This window comes from Schistocerca serialis, chromosome 6, assembly GCF_023864345.2.
Source record: "Schistocerca serialis cubense isolate TAMUIC-IGC-003099 chromosome 6, iqSchSeri2.2, whole genome shotgun sequence".
Taxonomy (NCBI): Eukaryota; Metazoa; Arthropoda; class Insecta; order Orthoptera; family Acrididae; genus Schistocerca; species Schistocerca serialis.
In genome coordinates this window covers 532,096,301-532,111,778 of record NC_064643.1, presented here as the reverse complement: position 1 = coordinate 532,111,778, position 15,478 = coordinate 532,096,301, and the positions used below count along the sequence as shown (strand labels likewise).

Below are 15,478 nucleotides of genomic sequence, written 5' to 3'. Positions count from 1 at the left end.
TCTTCAAATCATATTAATCATGGAATGAAAACATACAGCAACAGAATGTACCAGCGTGACTTCAAACACTTTGTTAAAGGAAATGATCAAAATGTCCTCCGTTAGCGAGGATACATGCATCCACCCTCCATTGCATGGAATCCCTGATGCGCTGATGCAGCCCTGGAGAATGGCGTATTCTATCACAGCTGTCCACAATACGAGCACGAAGAGTCTCTACATTTGGTACCGGGGTTGCGTAGACAAGAGCTTTCAAATGCCCCCATAAATGAAAGTCAAGAGGGTTGAGGTCAGGAGAGCGTGGAGGCCATGGAATTGGTCCGCCTCTACCAATCCATTGGTCACTGAATCTGTTGTTGAGAAGCGTACGAACACTTCAACTGAAGTGTGCAGGAGCTCCATCGTGTATGAACCACATGTTGTGTCTTACTTGTAAAGGCACATGTTCTAGCAGCACAGGTAGAGTATCCCGTATGAAATCATGATAACGTGCTCCATTGAGCGTAGATTGAAGAACATGGGGCCCAGTCAAGATACCACCAACAATGCCTGCCCAAACGTTCACAGAAAATATTTGTTGATGACGTGATTGCACAATTGCGTGCGGACTCTCATCAGCCCACACATGTTGATTGTGAAAATTTACAATTTGATCACGTTGGAATGAAGCCCCATCCGTAAAGAGAACATTTGCACTGAAAAGAGGATTGACACATTGTTGGATGAACCATTCGCAGAAGTGTACCCGTGGAGGCCAATCAGCAGCTGATAGTGCCTGCACACGCTGTACATGGTACTGAAACAACTGGTTCTCCTGTAGCACTCTCCATACAGTGGCGTGGTCAACGTTACCTTGTACAGCAGCAATTTCTCTGACGCTGACATTAGGGTTATTGTCAACTGCACGAAGAATTGCCTCGTCCATTGCAGGTGTCCTCGTCGTTCTAGGTCTTCCCCAGTCGCAAGTCATAGGCTGGGATGTTCCGTGCTCCCTAAGACGCCGATCAATTGCTTCGAACGTCTTCCTGTCGGGACACCTTCGTTCTGGAAATCTGTCTCGATACAAACGTACCGCGCCACGGCTACTGCCCTGTGCTAATCCATACATCAAATGGGCATCTGCCAACTCCGCATTTGTAAACATTGCACTGACTGCAAAACCACGTTCCTGATGAACACTAACCTGTTGATGCTACGTACTGATGTGCTTGATGCTAGTACTGTAGAGCAATGAGTCGCATGTCAACACAAGCACCGAAGTCAACATTACCTTCCTTCAATTAGGCCAACTGGCAGTGAATCGAAGAAGTACAGTACATACTGATGAAACTAAAATGAGCTCTAACATGGAAATTAAGCGTTTCTGGACACATGTCCACATAACATCTTTTCTTTATTTGTGTGTGAGGAATGTTTCCTGAAAGTTTGGCCGTACCTTTTTGCAACACCCTGTATATTAAAAGTGAGCTTACTTTTTGTTAATCTGACTTTAGGTATCTAAAGCTTTCTCTTGCTGTCATGACATTTTCTTTGTATAATTATCTTCCAATATTGTTTGCAATAAATATGTGCACTTTGCTTCGGGTATGCTTTAGGTGTGAAACAGTTATCCCACTTTCTGCTACTGAAAAGCAATTTTTTCTAAAGTAATGTCAATAGAAATATGCTATATGGGAGTCACTTCATCATTTTAATTTTCTTTACTCCTGTCACTAGCACACACTTACGTGATCCGTAATAAAATGGAGACATCTAAAAGCCAAGGAGGTAAGTACAATTTTTGGGTACCTGGAGTTGATTACATCACTGAGTGGGTAAGAGTTCTTGTGTTGACATAACATGGGATATAAGTTGGGATGAGAGGTTCAGAGATCTAGCAGAAGAAATAAGTAGCCCAGCCTGATTTAAAATGTATTCCTTGGTTGCTAAGGAAAATAAAACTGCATATCCAAATTATTCTCAAAATGTTGTCCCCTTGGCAGTATGCTGTGGCTCAAAAGTGATAAATATATATGCTGATATGGACTTTGAAGTTGAAAATGTTTTAAGAGATAAGATTTTCAAGCATAATTGCAGGGAAAATTGCAAATATATTCGCTTAGGTAATGGTTATTAAGAGTATGGATGAATTTTATTTGGGCTGCCAAGAAATTATTTGTCGCTTGCTGGGTTGTTTTAAATTTTACCACTTGTTGCAGGTATGAATTTCTATCTCTTGGTTGTGGATGATACAGTTTTTGAAACTGTAGTTGCTGAGTGGACTTTTTTAACAAGATTTCTTTTATCAGGAATTTGGCATCATTGGGAAAACTGTACATTATTGTCAGTGAGAAATTTTTATTCCAGAACACTAGTAACAGGTAGTGGCTACAGCTTCTGAAAGGTTTGTTGTTGAAAGGGTGAATGAGACAACTTCTAAACAGTTGACCTTCTGAAACAGCATATTAAGAACTCCGCGGAAAGGCTTTCACAACAAGCAATGGATTTTTTTAATTCTTTAGGAAGGGTAACTAACACTACTGCTTTATAGTCAGTCATTGATCACTGTGTTCTGTTGTCAAGAACTTGAACTGTAACCACCGTCAGGGGGCAGCATAGACATGTGATTCCTAAGGAACCCCACTGAAATTGCCTTCAGCTGAAGATACACAAGAATCTTATGGACTAAACTGGGCTATATTTCACTAATCTGATATGGACTTCGAAGTTGAAAAATGTTAAATTTTCAAGCGTAATTGTGGGGAAAATCACATCTGCATCTGTACTCTGTAAACCTCCATGAAGTACATGGCGGATGATAAGCCATATTGTACCAGTTATTATGGTTTTTTCCCCATCCCAGTCATGTATGGAGTGCAGGAAGAATGATTATTTGAATGCCTCTGTGCGTGCAGTAATTATTCCAGGCTAGTCTTCACAATTCCTATGTGTGTGATGCATAGGGGGCTGCAGTATATTGCTAGAGTCATCATTTAAAACTGGTTTTTGAAACTTATTAATATACTTTATTGAGATAGTTTACATCTGTCTTCAAAAGTCTTCCATTTCAGTTCCTTCAGTATCTTTGTGACACTTCCACAGATCAAACATGTGGCTATTCATGCTACCCTTCTCTTATACGTTCAATATCCCGTGCTAGTCCTGTTTGATACAGGTCCCACAAATGTGTGTAATATTATAGAATCGGTCCCACAAGTGATTTGTAAGCAATCTCCTTAGTAGACTGATTGCATTTCCCCAGTATTCTACCAATAAACTGAAGTCTACCATCTGCTTTATGCACAATTGAGCTTATATTATTCAATTTCATATCCCTACAAAGTGTTGCACTCATGTATTTGTATGATATGGCCAATTTCATCTGTGACTCATTGTCATAGGATATTATGTTTTTTTTAAGTGTAAAATTTTACATTTCTGAACATTTAAAGGAAGTTGCCAATATTTGCACCACTTTGAAATATTATCAAGAGCTGACTGAATATTTATGCAGCTTTCTTTCAGACATTACTTCACTATAGGTAACTACATCATCTGCAAAAAGTCTGAGGTTAATATTAATATCATCTGCAAGGTCATTAATATATGGCATGAACAGCAAGGGCCCCAACACACTTCTCTGGGGCTCACTTGAAGCTACTTCAAAATCTGACAATGGCTGTCCATACAAGATAACATGCTGCGTCCTCACTACCAAAAACTCCTCAATCCAGTCACAAATTTAACTTGATATGCCGTATAATTGTACTTTCAACACTAAGTCTACATGTGGCACTAAGTCAAATGCTTTCCAGAAATCAAGAAGTACTGCATTTACTTGACTGCCTTGATAGAAAGCTTTCACTGTCATGTGAGAAAAGAGCAAATTGGGTTTCACATGATTGATGTTTTTGGAATCAGTGCTGGTTGGCATGGAGGAGGTCATTCTGTTAAAGATACCATATTATGTTCGAGCTCAGAATATGTTCTATGATTCTACAACAAATTGATATCAAGGATATTGGATGATATTTTGTGGATCACTTCTACTATCCTTCTTGTAGATGGGTGTGACCTATGCATGGGCATTAAGAGCGTAAAAGAGTTAGGGCAAATTTTTACTCAAATTATAACTCAGTAACATAAGTAGTGATTTAACTGTGAGTTAGGGAATTAACATAGTGTTGCTTCACAAATATCATCTGGGATTTCGTATAGAGTGCTGGATTAAGGAGTACACTAGAGTTTCCCATGGATTATGGTCTTTCACCATATTCATCCATATTACTTCTGCACTTTTGCTGGTGTCATCTACCCTCCCTCCTGATGTTGCTGATAATAAGATAGCAATAGATCAGAATATATATTGTAATTACCAGATTGATCAGCTGCTATGGTGGGTCATGGATCTTGCTAGACTGAGGTCACGATGCTGGAATATCACTACGGAAGGCTATATTTGCAGCGCAACTGTGAGTGCATGGCTGTTAGATGCCTGCTGAGACATCAGGGAAAAAACATTGAAAAACCATTCATTTATTACTCAAAGAACATCGGCTGTGTCATTGCCCCGGATGCTGGTGCCCACAATATGTAAATAGGACATGCCCAGTTGAAGGGGGTTTCACAGTAAGTATGTGGCACATGGCCACAGCAGGTAGTGGGCGAGTGAGTGATGGGGTCAGTCCCAGTGGCACCAGGAGATCCCCATCCCAGCATGGCAAGGTCTCCGTGTCAGCCCCACTGCTTAGTGGCAGCCGAACAGCTTGGGATGAGGCTTGCCGGATTGCCCTGTAGATCCAGGGTATAAGAGGCAGCTCACAGCAGCTAAGTCTGCCAATGTGTGCAAAGGCAGACAGTAAGAAGTTTGTCTGCATAGGCAACAGTGGCCGAGTGGCTGCATGTCTCCAGGCAAGAGCCAGATGCTTACAGGATGGAAGGCGGGCACTGACTGAAGTAGGCCCCGAAGTGGCTGGCCTGTTGGTGAGCACCAAGTCCACAGTGTCGAATTTGACACAAGCAGCATTGTCACAGCTAGCAGTGTCAGAGTTTGAAGAGGATGACTGGTTGAACCGTGTCGACTCGTGGATCGACATAGGTCCATCCTTGAGACAGGTGATCAGCTGAATGGAGATGCCTTTGACTAAAAATTGAGTTTTTGTATGGCCTTGGCCCATCCTTGCTTTGCTACTGCATCAGTTTTGATCATGTAAGCCACAAGAAGTCTGTGGATGGGATGTAAAGTAACCAGGTCATCCAATATGTGTGACTACGGCTTTCAGGTGCTTCAGTACTATTGTACCCCCAGTCAGTGTGTGTGGTGACAATGTGAGATAACTGCCGTGGCACATTGGTAGCAATACTCATTGCAATAGGCACATGTCTCTGGTGAAACTTTGCTCAGCCATCTGACTTGACCTGTTACTCTGGCAGTGGCAGAGGGAAATACCTTAATTTTCTTCAGCTACGCCCTTGGGGTGCAAAAATATGACTGACCTTATAGGAATGCCAAAATTTGACACATACCTGCATTTTGAGACACAGTTAGGAAGATAGATATTGTCCAATATTTTGACAGCTCACTCTTGAATCCTGTTACAGTTTGGTTTGTCAGAAGTTATAAAACATGTAGACATTTTTTGGTTGCGAGTAACTGTGAGTTAAGAATAGCAATTGAAATATACATACATAAGTAACAACAGCTTTATTTATGCTTCCACAAAGCATTTCCAAGAATTAAACCAAATGGTGTTACAAAGTGATTGGTTACAGAGTATAAATACAACTTGATAATAAGGATAATTTCTCTAACACATTCATCTGCGGAAGATCATTTTGCATGTTTTAGACAGTACTTTGAATAAGTGTAGGTAATAGTGCTCTGCTCTTCACTTAAGTTATACTACAGGAATAACAAATTCCCTGAAATCATCTCATTGCATGAATGTAGTGACTGGTTTTTAATTCACAGCTAGCATTTAGCCTTTTCTCCCCATTCTGCTCCATGTTCTGTTATTATTTAAAGCCAGTATTGTGTATGAAATGAAGTTTTGACTGACATAATGCCTTACATTCAGTGTGTGAGGTATTATATCTTTTGAATTTAGACTATTGTGCTGTTAATAAAAGGTAGTTGAAAGTATCTTGTAAAACTAATAAAACATATTTAATTTGAGTTTATGCAGAACTTTATGCTGTTGACAGTCTTTTTAAATAGAGCTACTTACTAGCTGTAAGAAAATTATGATCAGGGTTAACATGGGGATCTGAAAAAAGAAAGATGATCCATAGGAATTGAATGTCATACTTTACACAAAGCTGCTCCCAATTTGGTATGAGCCTTGGGGGATGACCTTGAACAGCAGTATTCCTCCAAAAAGTATACCAGCATGATGGATGGCTTTCAGATTGGAAGATCAAGTTAGCTGAACTGTGTGCTGAATTGTTTGCTGTTGAAGTTCCATGAGTCAAGTTCTTCTAATAATGTATTGTCATCCTGTAGAGTGAAATTACCACACTGCACAAATTGAGCACTCCACATAGGAAGTGATGGAGATCTGGTGAGCAGCAAAATATCCACCACTCTTACACAGGCTGTCCTTTCCTTTGATGGATACTAATGGCTTCCAGCTTTTTGCTGGAGGCAAAATACTTTGTCATTTTCAAAGCTAAACTGCCACTTATTGGTGATAGTAATGTCGTTTGATTAAGCTGCAGTCTGCAGAAAGCACCTAATGAGAACTTACTTTCTTTGACTGCATGCCAACACATATTGGCACTATTATGAAAAGAATGGACTACCTTAGCCAGCTTCATCCTGATCCACAACTTCACTTTTGAAGGCCAGACATATCAACAATTAAAGGGAACAGCCATGGGTACCAGGATGGCCCCCTCGTGCGCCAACCTATTCATGGGTCGCTTAGAGGAAGCCTTCTTGGTTACCCAGGCCTGCAAACCCAAAGTTTGGTACAGATTTATTGATGACATCTTCATGATCTGGACTCACAGTGAAGAAGAACTCCTGAATTTCCTCTCCAACCTCAACTCCTTTGGTTCCATCAGATTCACCTAAATCCCATGCCACTTTCCTTGACGTTGACCTCCATCTGTCCAATGGCCAGCTTCACACGTCCGTCCACATCAAACCCACCAACAAGCAACAGTACCTCCATTATGACAGCTGCCACCCATTCCACATCAAACGGTCCCTTCCCTACAGCCTAGGTCTTTGTGGCAAACGAATCTGCTCCAGTCCGGAATCCCTAAACCATTACACCAACAACCTGAAAACAGCTTTCGCATCCCGCAACTACCCTCCTGTCCTGGTACAGAAGCAAATAACCAGAGCCACTTCCTCATCCCTTCAAACCCACAACCTCCCACAGAAGAACCCCAAAAGTGCCCCACTTGTGACAGGATACTTTCCGGGACTGGATCAGACTCTGAATGTGGCTCTCCAGCAGGAATACGACTTCCTCAAATCCTGCCCTGAAATGAGATCCATCTTTCATGAAATCTTCCCCACTCCACCAAGAGTGTCTTTCCGCCATCCACCTAACCTTCGTAACCTCTTAGTTCATCCCTATGAAATCCTCAAACCACTTTCCCTACCCTCTGGCTCCTACCCTTGTAACCGCCCCCGGTGTAAAATCTGTCCCATGCACCCTCCCACCACCACCTACTCCAGTCCTGTAACCCGGAAGGTGTACACGATCAAAGGCAGAGCCACGTGTGAAAGCACCCACGTGATTTACCAACTGACCTGCCTACACTGTGAAGCTTTCTATGTGGGAATGACCAGCAACAAACTGTCCATTCGCATGAATGGACACAGGCAGACAGTGTTTGTTGGTAATGAGGATCACCCTGTGGCTAAACATGCCTTGGTGCACGGCCAGCACATCTTGGCACAGTGTTACACCGTCCGGGTTATCTGGATACTTCCCACTAACACCAACCTGTCAGAACTCCGGAGATGGGAACTTGCCCTTCAGTATATCCTCTTTTCTCGTTATCTGCCAGGCCTCAACCTCCGCTAATTTCAAGTTGCCGCCACTCATATCTCACCTGTCTTTCAACAACATCTTTGCCTCCTTACTTCTGCCTCGACTGACATCTCTGCCCAAACTCTTTGCCTTTACAAATGTCTGCTTGTGTCTGTGTATGTGCGGATGGATATGTGTGTGTGTGTGTGTGTGTGTGTGTGTGTGTGTGTGTGTGTGTGTGTGTGTGTGCGCGCGCGCGCGAGTGTATACCTGTCCTTTTTTCCCCCTAAGGTAAGTCTTTCCGCTCCCGGGATTGGAATTTTGTGTGTATGTTTGTGTTTGTTTGTGTGTCTATCGACCTGCCAGCGCTTTTGTTTGCTTGTGACTGACAGGACTTGCATCTAGGTCTATTACAGGGATATGAGCCATGAGGCAATGGGTTGGGAGCAGGGGTTGAGTAGGAATGAAGGTGGATATTGAGTAGGTTTGGTGGGCAGTGGAATACCACCGTGAGAGGGGTGAGTAATACATTCCTCATTTCAGGGCATGACGAGGCATAGTTGAAACCCTGGAGGAGAACGTGATTCAGTTGCTCCAGTCATGGGTGGTACTGACTCGTGAGGGGAATGCTCATCTGTGGCCAGACAGTGAGACTTTGGGAGGTATGGATGACTGGATAGGTAAGACATGTTAGATGTGTTTCTCTAAAAGTTTGGATGGGTAATTACAGTCTATGAAGGCCTAAGTGAGACGCTTGCTATATTTGGAGAGGGACTGTTTGTCACTGTAGATGCAGTGGCCACAGGTGGTTAGGCTTTATGTAAGGGACTTCTCGGTATGGAATGTGTGGCAGCTGTCGAATTGGAGGTATTGGTATTGGTTGTTAGGTTTGATATGGACAGAGGTACTAATGTAGCCATTTTTGAGGTGGAGGTCAATATTGAGGAAGGTGGTTTGTTGAGTTGAGAAGGATCAGATGTAGTGAATGGGGGAAGGTGTTGAGGTTCTGCAGGAATGTGGACAGGGTATCCTCACCCTTCATCCATATCATAAAAATGTCATCAATGAATCTGAACCAGATGAGGGGTTGGAATTCTGGGTGGTTATGAAGGATTCCTCTAGATGACCCATGAATAGGTTGGCATACGATGGTGCCATGCAGGTGCCCAGGTTTGTAGTTGATGCCTTCAAAGGAAAGTAATTGTGGGTAAGGGTATAGTTGATAGTGGTGAGCAGGAAGGAGGTTGTATGTTAGGAATCCATCAGGCGTTGGGAAAGGTAGTGTTCAATAGCGGCAAGCTAATGTCCTCGGCCAGCTCTTCACAGTTCCTGTTCCTCTACCACATGATGTCCTGCTTTTCAGTATTGATACTACCTCCCTTTACATTAACTTCCCTAGTGCCCATGGCCTTGCCGTTATTGAAGAATACCTTTCTCAATACTCGATGGGTTCCAAACGTACAACGTCCTTCCTGCTCACCATGACAAACTATACCCTCACCCACAATTACTTCTCCTTTAAAGGCATCAACAACAAACCTATACATGGTACAGCAATGGGCACAGGCATTACACCATCCTATGCCAACCCATTCGTTTGCCATCTAGAGGAATCCTTCCTAACGATCCTGAATACCATCCTCTCCCCTGGGTCAGATTTGTTGTTGAAATTTTGGTGATCTGGATTGAGAGTGAGTACACCCTGTCCACACTCCTCCAGAACCTCAACACCTTCTCTTCCATTCACTTCACCTCTTCCTCCTCAACCTAACAAGCAACTTTCCTTGATGTTGACCTCCACCTCAAAAATGGCATCATCAGTACCTCTGTCCATATCAAACATAGCAACCAATACCACTATCTCCAATTCGACAACTGCCACCCATTCCATACCAAGAAGTCCCTTCCAAACAGCTTAACCACCTGTGTCTGTCACAGCCGAAGTGACAAGCAGTCCCTTTACAGATATACCAAGCATCTCATTGACGCCTTCAAAGACTGTAATTACCCGCCCAACCTTGTAGAGAAACAAATGTCCCATGCCTTATTTATCCAGTCACCTATACCTCCCAAAGTCTCACAGCCTGGGCACAGAGGAGCATTCTCCTTATAATGCAGTACCATTCAGGTCTGGAGCAACTGAATCATGTTTTCCATCTGGTTTTCAACTACCTCTTGTCATGCCCTAAAATGACCCTCCTGCAGTGGTATTCTGCTGCTCAACGAACCTACACAATATCCTTGTTCATCCCCACTCAACCCCTGCTCCCAACCTCTTGCCTCATGGCTTATACCCCTGTAATAGACCTAGACACACATTCTGTCCCATATATCCTACCACCACCACCACCACCACCACCACCCACTTCAGGCAAGTATCATGTAACCTATGAAAAGCATGGCTATCTGTGAAAACCAGTCATATGATATACAAGCTAAGCTGCAAGTACTGTGCTGCATTATATGTGGCCAGGATAACCAACAAGCTGTCTGTCCACATGAATGGTCACAAACAAACTGTGTCCAAGATATAGCTGGACCACCCAGCTGCTGAGCACACTGCCCAAAACAACATTCTTCATTTGAGTGGCTGCTTTACAACCTCTGCCATCTGGATCCTTTCTACCAACAACAGCTTTTCTGAATTGCAATGTTGTGAACTCTCTCTGCAATATATACAAGATTCCTTTAAACTTCTTGGTCTCAAGGTTTGTTTGTCACTGTCCTTCACCTGCCATCCCCTTCCCTATTCCCACTCCAGCACTACAAAGCCTTCTATTCCACCAACACACTCAGTCTTCCCACTCACCTTTTCCACCTCACCCCCCCCCCCCCCCCCCCCCCCCCCCGCACTCCATATAACCTCCTAAAGCACCTAGCTGTCCTACCTTCTTCCCACTTCATCCCTGTGTGCTCCCGCAAGCAGCTCTTTACCGTATCTCACTATCAAGACTGCTTCACTCGTCATATATTGTTGCTTGCAGTCTGGCCTTGGCAGTCGAGACAGTGGTGATATGTCTGTGAGTTGTAGTTGCATGAATGTGTGTGTATGTATGTTGTATAAGTCAAGAGGAGGCCTTTTGGTCAAAAGCTTACTTGTTTAGCAATCTTTTTCATTGGACCTGGCTGCGACTCAACGTCTTCACTATATGGTAAGATGGTGAGTAGCAATCTATCATTTTCATAATATTGCCGTTATTCTATCCTGGATTTACCAATGAATCTTTGACAATTTGGATGTCATATCTGTGGTTAGCAGTTGCTGGAGCCAACTTTGAAAATAAGGAGAGTAAACATTTAATTACCTTGACATCTCTGAATTTAGGCGTGCCTCGATATGCCAAATTTTTACTATTGTAGTTCAGATACTACAGTCTGCAACAGTGTTGATGGCCTCTGGGCAGGGAATGCACAGTAGACACTGTGCAGTCAGCCAGTCGGTTTCTGCACTCTGTACTGTGTGAACTTCCATTATATTTGAATGTTCTATCGAGTTTTACAAGCACAAAACTAAGATTGGCTGATTTCTGTGGTATTCTGTGTGTTCTGTAAGTTTTCTCATAATGCGTAGGACACCTAGAAGGCATCAGGCACTTAAAAACAGACAAGGGACCCTATTTTTAAAGTGTACTCGTTCTTCAAACATGAGATGAGCCAGTCTGTGCAGTTGCCAAGGTGCATCCTGCAGTGGCCTGTGATGATTTTGGTGTACATACTGCCAGATGAATTGTGCAAGAGGTCAAGCTGTGTCAGCAGACAACTGGAAATATGGAATTTTGATCTCCATGGAAGAAACATAATGTGCCAAAGCAGGTAACAGGAATAGATGACTTCAATCAGGCTGTTTTGTGTAAAAAGGTTTTCAAATTTTATGAAATAGGCAAGTTCCTCATGACAATGAAATTGCTAATTGTTATGGGTCAAGCTACTGGGTTTGAAGTAAGTGCAAGATCAGTCCAAAGAATATTGAAGAACATCAGATTTAAATACGTAAAATCTAATGACGGGCAGAAATTTTTAATGACACGAGCTAAGAACAGTGCATGACATCAGACCAAAATGAATGGCACCTGTGCATTACTTGGACAAGACTTTGGTAAATCAAAACTGCACTAGAAATTTTATTTTGCAAACAGCATAGGGACAAGGCTTCTTGAAAGTTCCAATGGGAAAAGGGAAGCATCTTATAATATGTCATACTGGTTCTGCTGCTACCAGATTTGTGCATCAAAGTTAACTTATATTCCAGTGAAATTCCAAAATTGACTCTTATTTCGAAATGAATGGAGAAACATTTTGAGAATGGTTTCAGAGTCAGCTCTTGACTTACTTTAATCGAGGCGCTGTTATTGTTATGGACAATGCAAGCTGTCACTGTTATTCTCGACAAGCCTCCCACTACAAACACAAGAAAAAGTGATATTCTTTCATGTCTGTGTTGTAATAATATGACATACTGAAACACAAGCAAGAACAGACCTCTTGGAGCTGATTAAGATTCCAAAAGTCAGTCTGGCACCCACTTGTACTTAGTATGTGCAGTACTTCGGTTCGTGATGTTACATTGCCCTTCTAATTATTATGTATTAGCTTATCTAATTAGTCTCTTAAGTATATTTCGCAACAGTTATCAGTTGGTGACTCAAAACGCATCAGAAATAAAGTTTTCTGTGATAAAAATGTTTCCATGGAATTACTACATGCCAGTTTGGATGGTCTCATACCTTACAAATGAAAGACTTCATCAATGAAATGGAAGGTTAAAAAGTATGCAACTGGTTCCATAACACTGTAATGTGGTCACGGGGTGATAAGAGAACCTCCTTATCATTGTTAGTAGAAGTGATGTGGGCAACGATGAAGGGGTATGTAGCAGATAAAAAATAATGCATTTAGGGGAGTCAGCACTGGAAGGCTGATCCATGAAGCAATTGACAAAAATCGGTACTGTTGATTGGGAAGGTTGCTTACATCCCACTGACAAACTGAAAGAAGAAGATTACCAGAAAAGTCGTTAGAGGCAAAATAATGGATTTGGGAATTGCCAGTGTGGCATCCACATCCAGCAGTTTCAGTTCTGAAGGCAATGACAGTGAAACATCTGAATAAATATGTATGTGAATGGGATGTAAATTTATTTTCTAATTTTCATAGTACATTTACTTTCTTGTCAAGCTGTCTGTGCAGTAAAAAGTAGTTCAGAGCATAATCTGTTCTGTAATGGACTTTTTATTTTACTTATCTCACTTTTCTGACTAAAATACAACACAGTTAAAAATGCTGTTCATCCTGCTGTGAGTGTTTTAGAATTGTTTCTTTCATTTTGTTGATAAAGTAGGAGGCAACAGAGGGTGTAATCCATTCTTTAAGGTGCAGTTCATTATAAAAACCATTCTGCGGCATGAGAATCTGTATTACTGGTTTTTTCTTCATGTTTTTATGGCTGGAAAAGCATGAATATGCATTACATTCTGTAATGTGTATCTCATACTTATTAGATACACTTCATTTATTATGAAATGGTTTGTAGTGCATAATGAACCAGATTGTAGGGAAGTAGATTACACTTCAACTATTGCAGCTGTCTGTAAAAGAAAAGGTAGCTGCTGTCTGTGCACATTCAACCAAGTTGATAACACAGCATTCTTTGAGTTGAACGAGCAGAAGCCATTAATGTTGTTGCCTAGTGTTAATTTGACTGAGTTGACCAACTTATGTTGCCCTGCTAGCATTAGCTCCCATCTTAACTCCCAAAAGCACAGCTGCCTGCTATGTACAATGATGCAGGTGGATTCATGCAATGTTGATGTGCTTTTGATCATTTAATGGTGTTATACTGTGATAATATACTCGACTTCCTGTCAGCTGTGTTGTTTTTCAGGGTTACTGTTTTATGATTTTTCTCTGATGTAAACATGTGTAAATAATTTGCTTTGAAAGTTCATTATGATTTGTGTCCACCCAGCAAAGAAGTCCAATGGCGGATAAATTGGCAGATGTCTGCCACTGAACGAGGTTTGTCAGCAAATAAAAGTGGGTAACACATGCTTTCAAAGAGCAATTATAAATACTGTACACATGCATTACACCATCATGTACTTCATAACTCTCAAATAAGAAATGTATGGTGTTGATATTCTCAAGTGAATAATGGAAATGGAAGGTGATCAGTATATGTGATGAACATGGAATCAAACCATCCATCTGGTATAGTCCTACTTCGTGTAGAAGCAGTTAATTATAATAGTACGAGCATAGAGTATCACTACTTGCACAATGGATGTACTCAAATAAAAGTATCATTGCACTATATTCCAGTATTATTAACATACGAAGCAAAGTCAGGTGTATTTAGCCGGCACAATCTAGGGACACTTGTGTGTGTGTGTGTGTGTGTGTGTGTGTGTGTGTGTGTGTGTGTGTGTGAGAGAGAGAGGGGGGGGAGGGGGCATGTTTGTACTTGGGTTTGTCGAAGAATCTCTTCCTAAAGCTTGCAAGTCTTCATTATCTTTTGTGTGTGCCTTTTGATGACTCAAAACTTCTGCTGTTTGGTGAGTGGTCTCCTTTACTGCTAAATTATGTAATGGGAAGCTTGGTTTGCACCTTGGAAGTATTGCATACTAGGATGAAGATGGTCGGCTGTAATTTTGTGTTCTGGAAGTCTGTTTTTCCCCACATTAATTAACACACTAGTGTAATTAGCTACTGTGTAACATTTCGTTTATTTGCTTACAGAAACAGCACAATGAAGTTCTCTCTGCTCCATGCCACATTAATGACAACGTTTGGGCTGGCCATTCTGCAGCTGGTGCCAATAACATTGTTATTCAGCATGGCAGCTGCTTGAGTGCAAGCGATTTGGAACGGCTAAGATTATTTGCCCAAGATTTCTGCCTTAAATCTCTTCTCCCCTTTGTTGAAAAGCAAATTCAGCTATTGAGTGATATTGTAAGTATAAATATTAGAAGCTAGTGTTTTTTTTTTTTTTTTTGGCTATGGTAGACGTGCTAATTTATAGATTAAATGCACATTGGCAGCTTTCCACAACTTTGTAACAAAACTAATATTTCTCAGGAAGATTGGTACTCTTGCAGTCTGATTAGCAGTGTGTAATTCGCTTGCATATAAACTGGAGGTATAACAACAGTTTAAATCAATCAATTTGTGATGTGTTTCAGATTTCCAATAAGAAAGGAGTCAGTAGGTCTCTTTTTAGTGCAACAAAACGTTGGTTCGGAAGCAACAAACCAGGGACACCAGGTGCAAATAATCCAGTAAACGCAGTCATGTAAGTAGTGAATCACAGTTTCATTTTATCCATGATGAATATGAGGTCAGTTATTTAACTCTATGTTAAAATGTAGGCTCAACCATCTTTCACCTTTAGCAGCAGAATTATTTTTGCAATAAAATTCTGATGATGAAAGCTTGCTCCTTCAAAATGTATCAGTTTTAGTGCTTTTGAATTCCACAAGAATAATTCTGATGACAAAAGCTTGCTCCTTCAAAAC

The 15,478-nt window shown here is 41.5% G+C and overlaps 1 protein-coding gene across 3 annotated transcripts in view; it reads left to right on the top strand.

The window, feature by feature from the left end:
• The window catches only part of LOC126484560 (trafficking protein particle complex subunit 8), a 271,243-nt gene that overhangs the window by 37,777 nt on the left and 217,988 nt on the right, over positions 1–15,478 (top strand). For all 3 annotated transcript variants that reach the window (XM_050108120.1, XM_050108119.1, XM_050108121.1), the window contains 2 exons: positions 14,703–14,915; positions 15,146–15,255. In XM_050108120.1, coding sequence (XP_049964077.1) covers positions 14,703–14,915; positions 15,146–15,255 — 323 coding nt within the window. The remainder of the gene's footprint in view (positions 1–14,702; positions 14,916–15,145; positions 15,256–15,478) is intronic.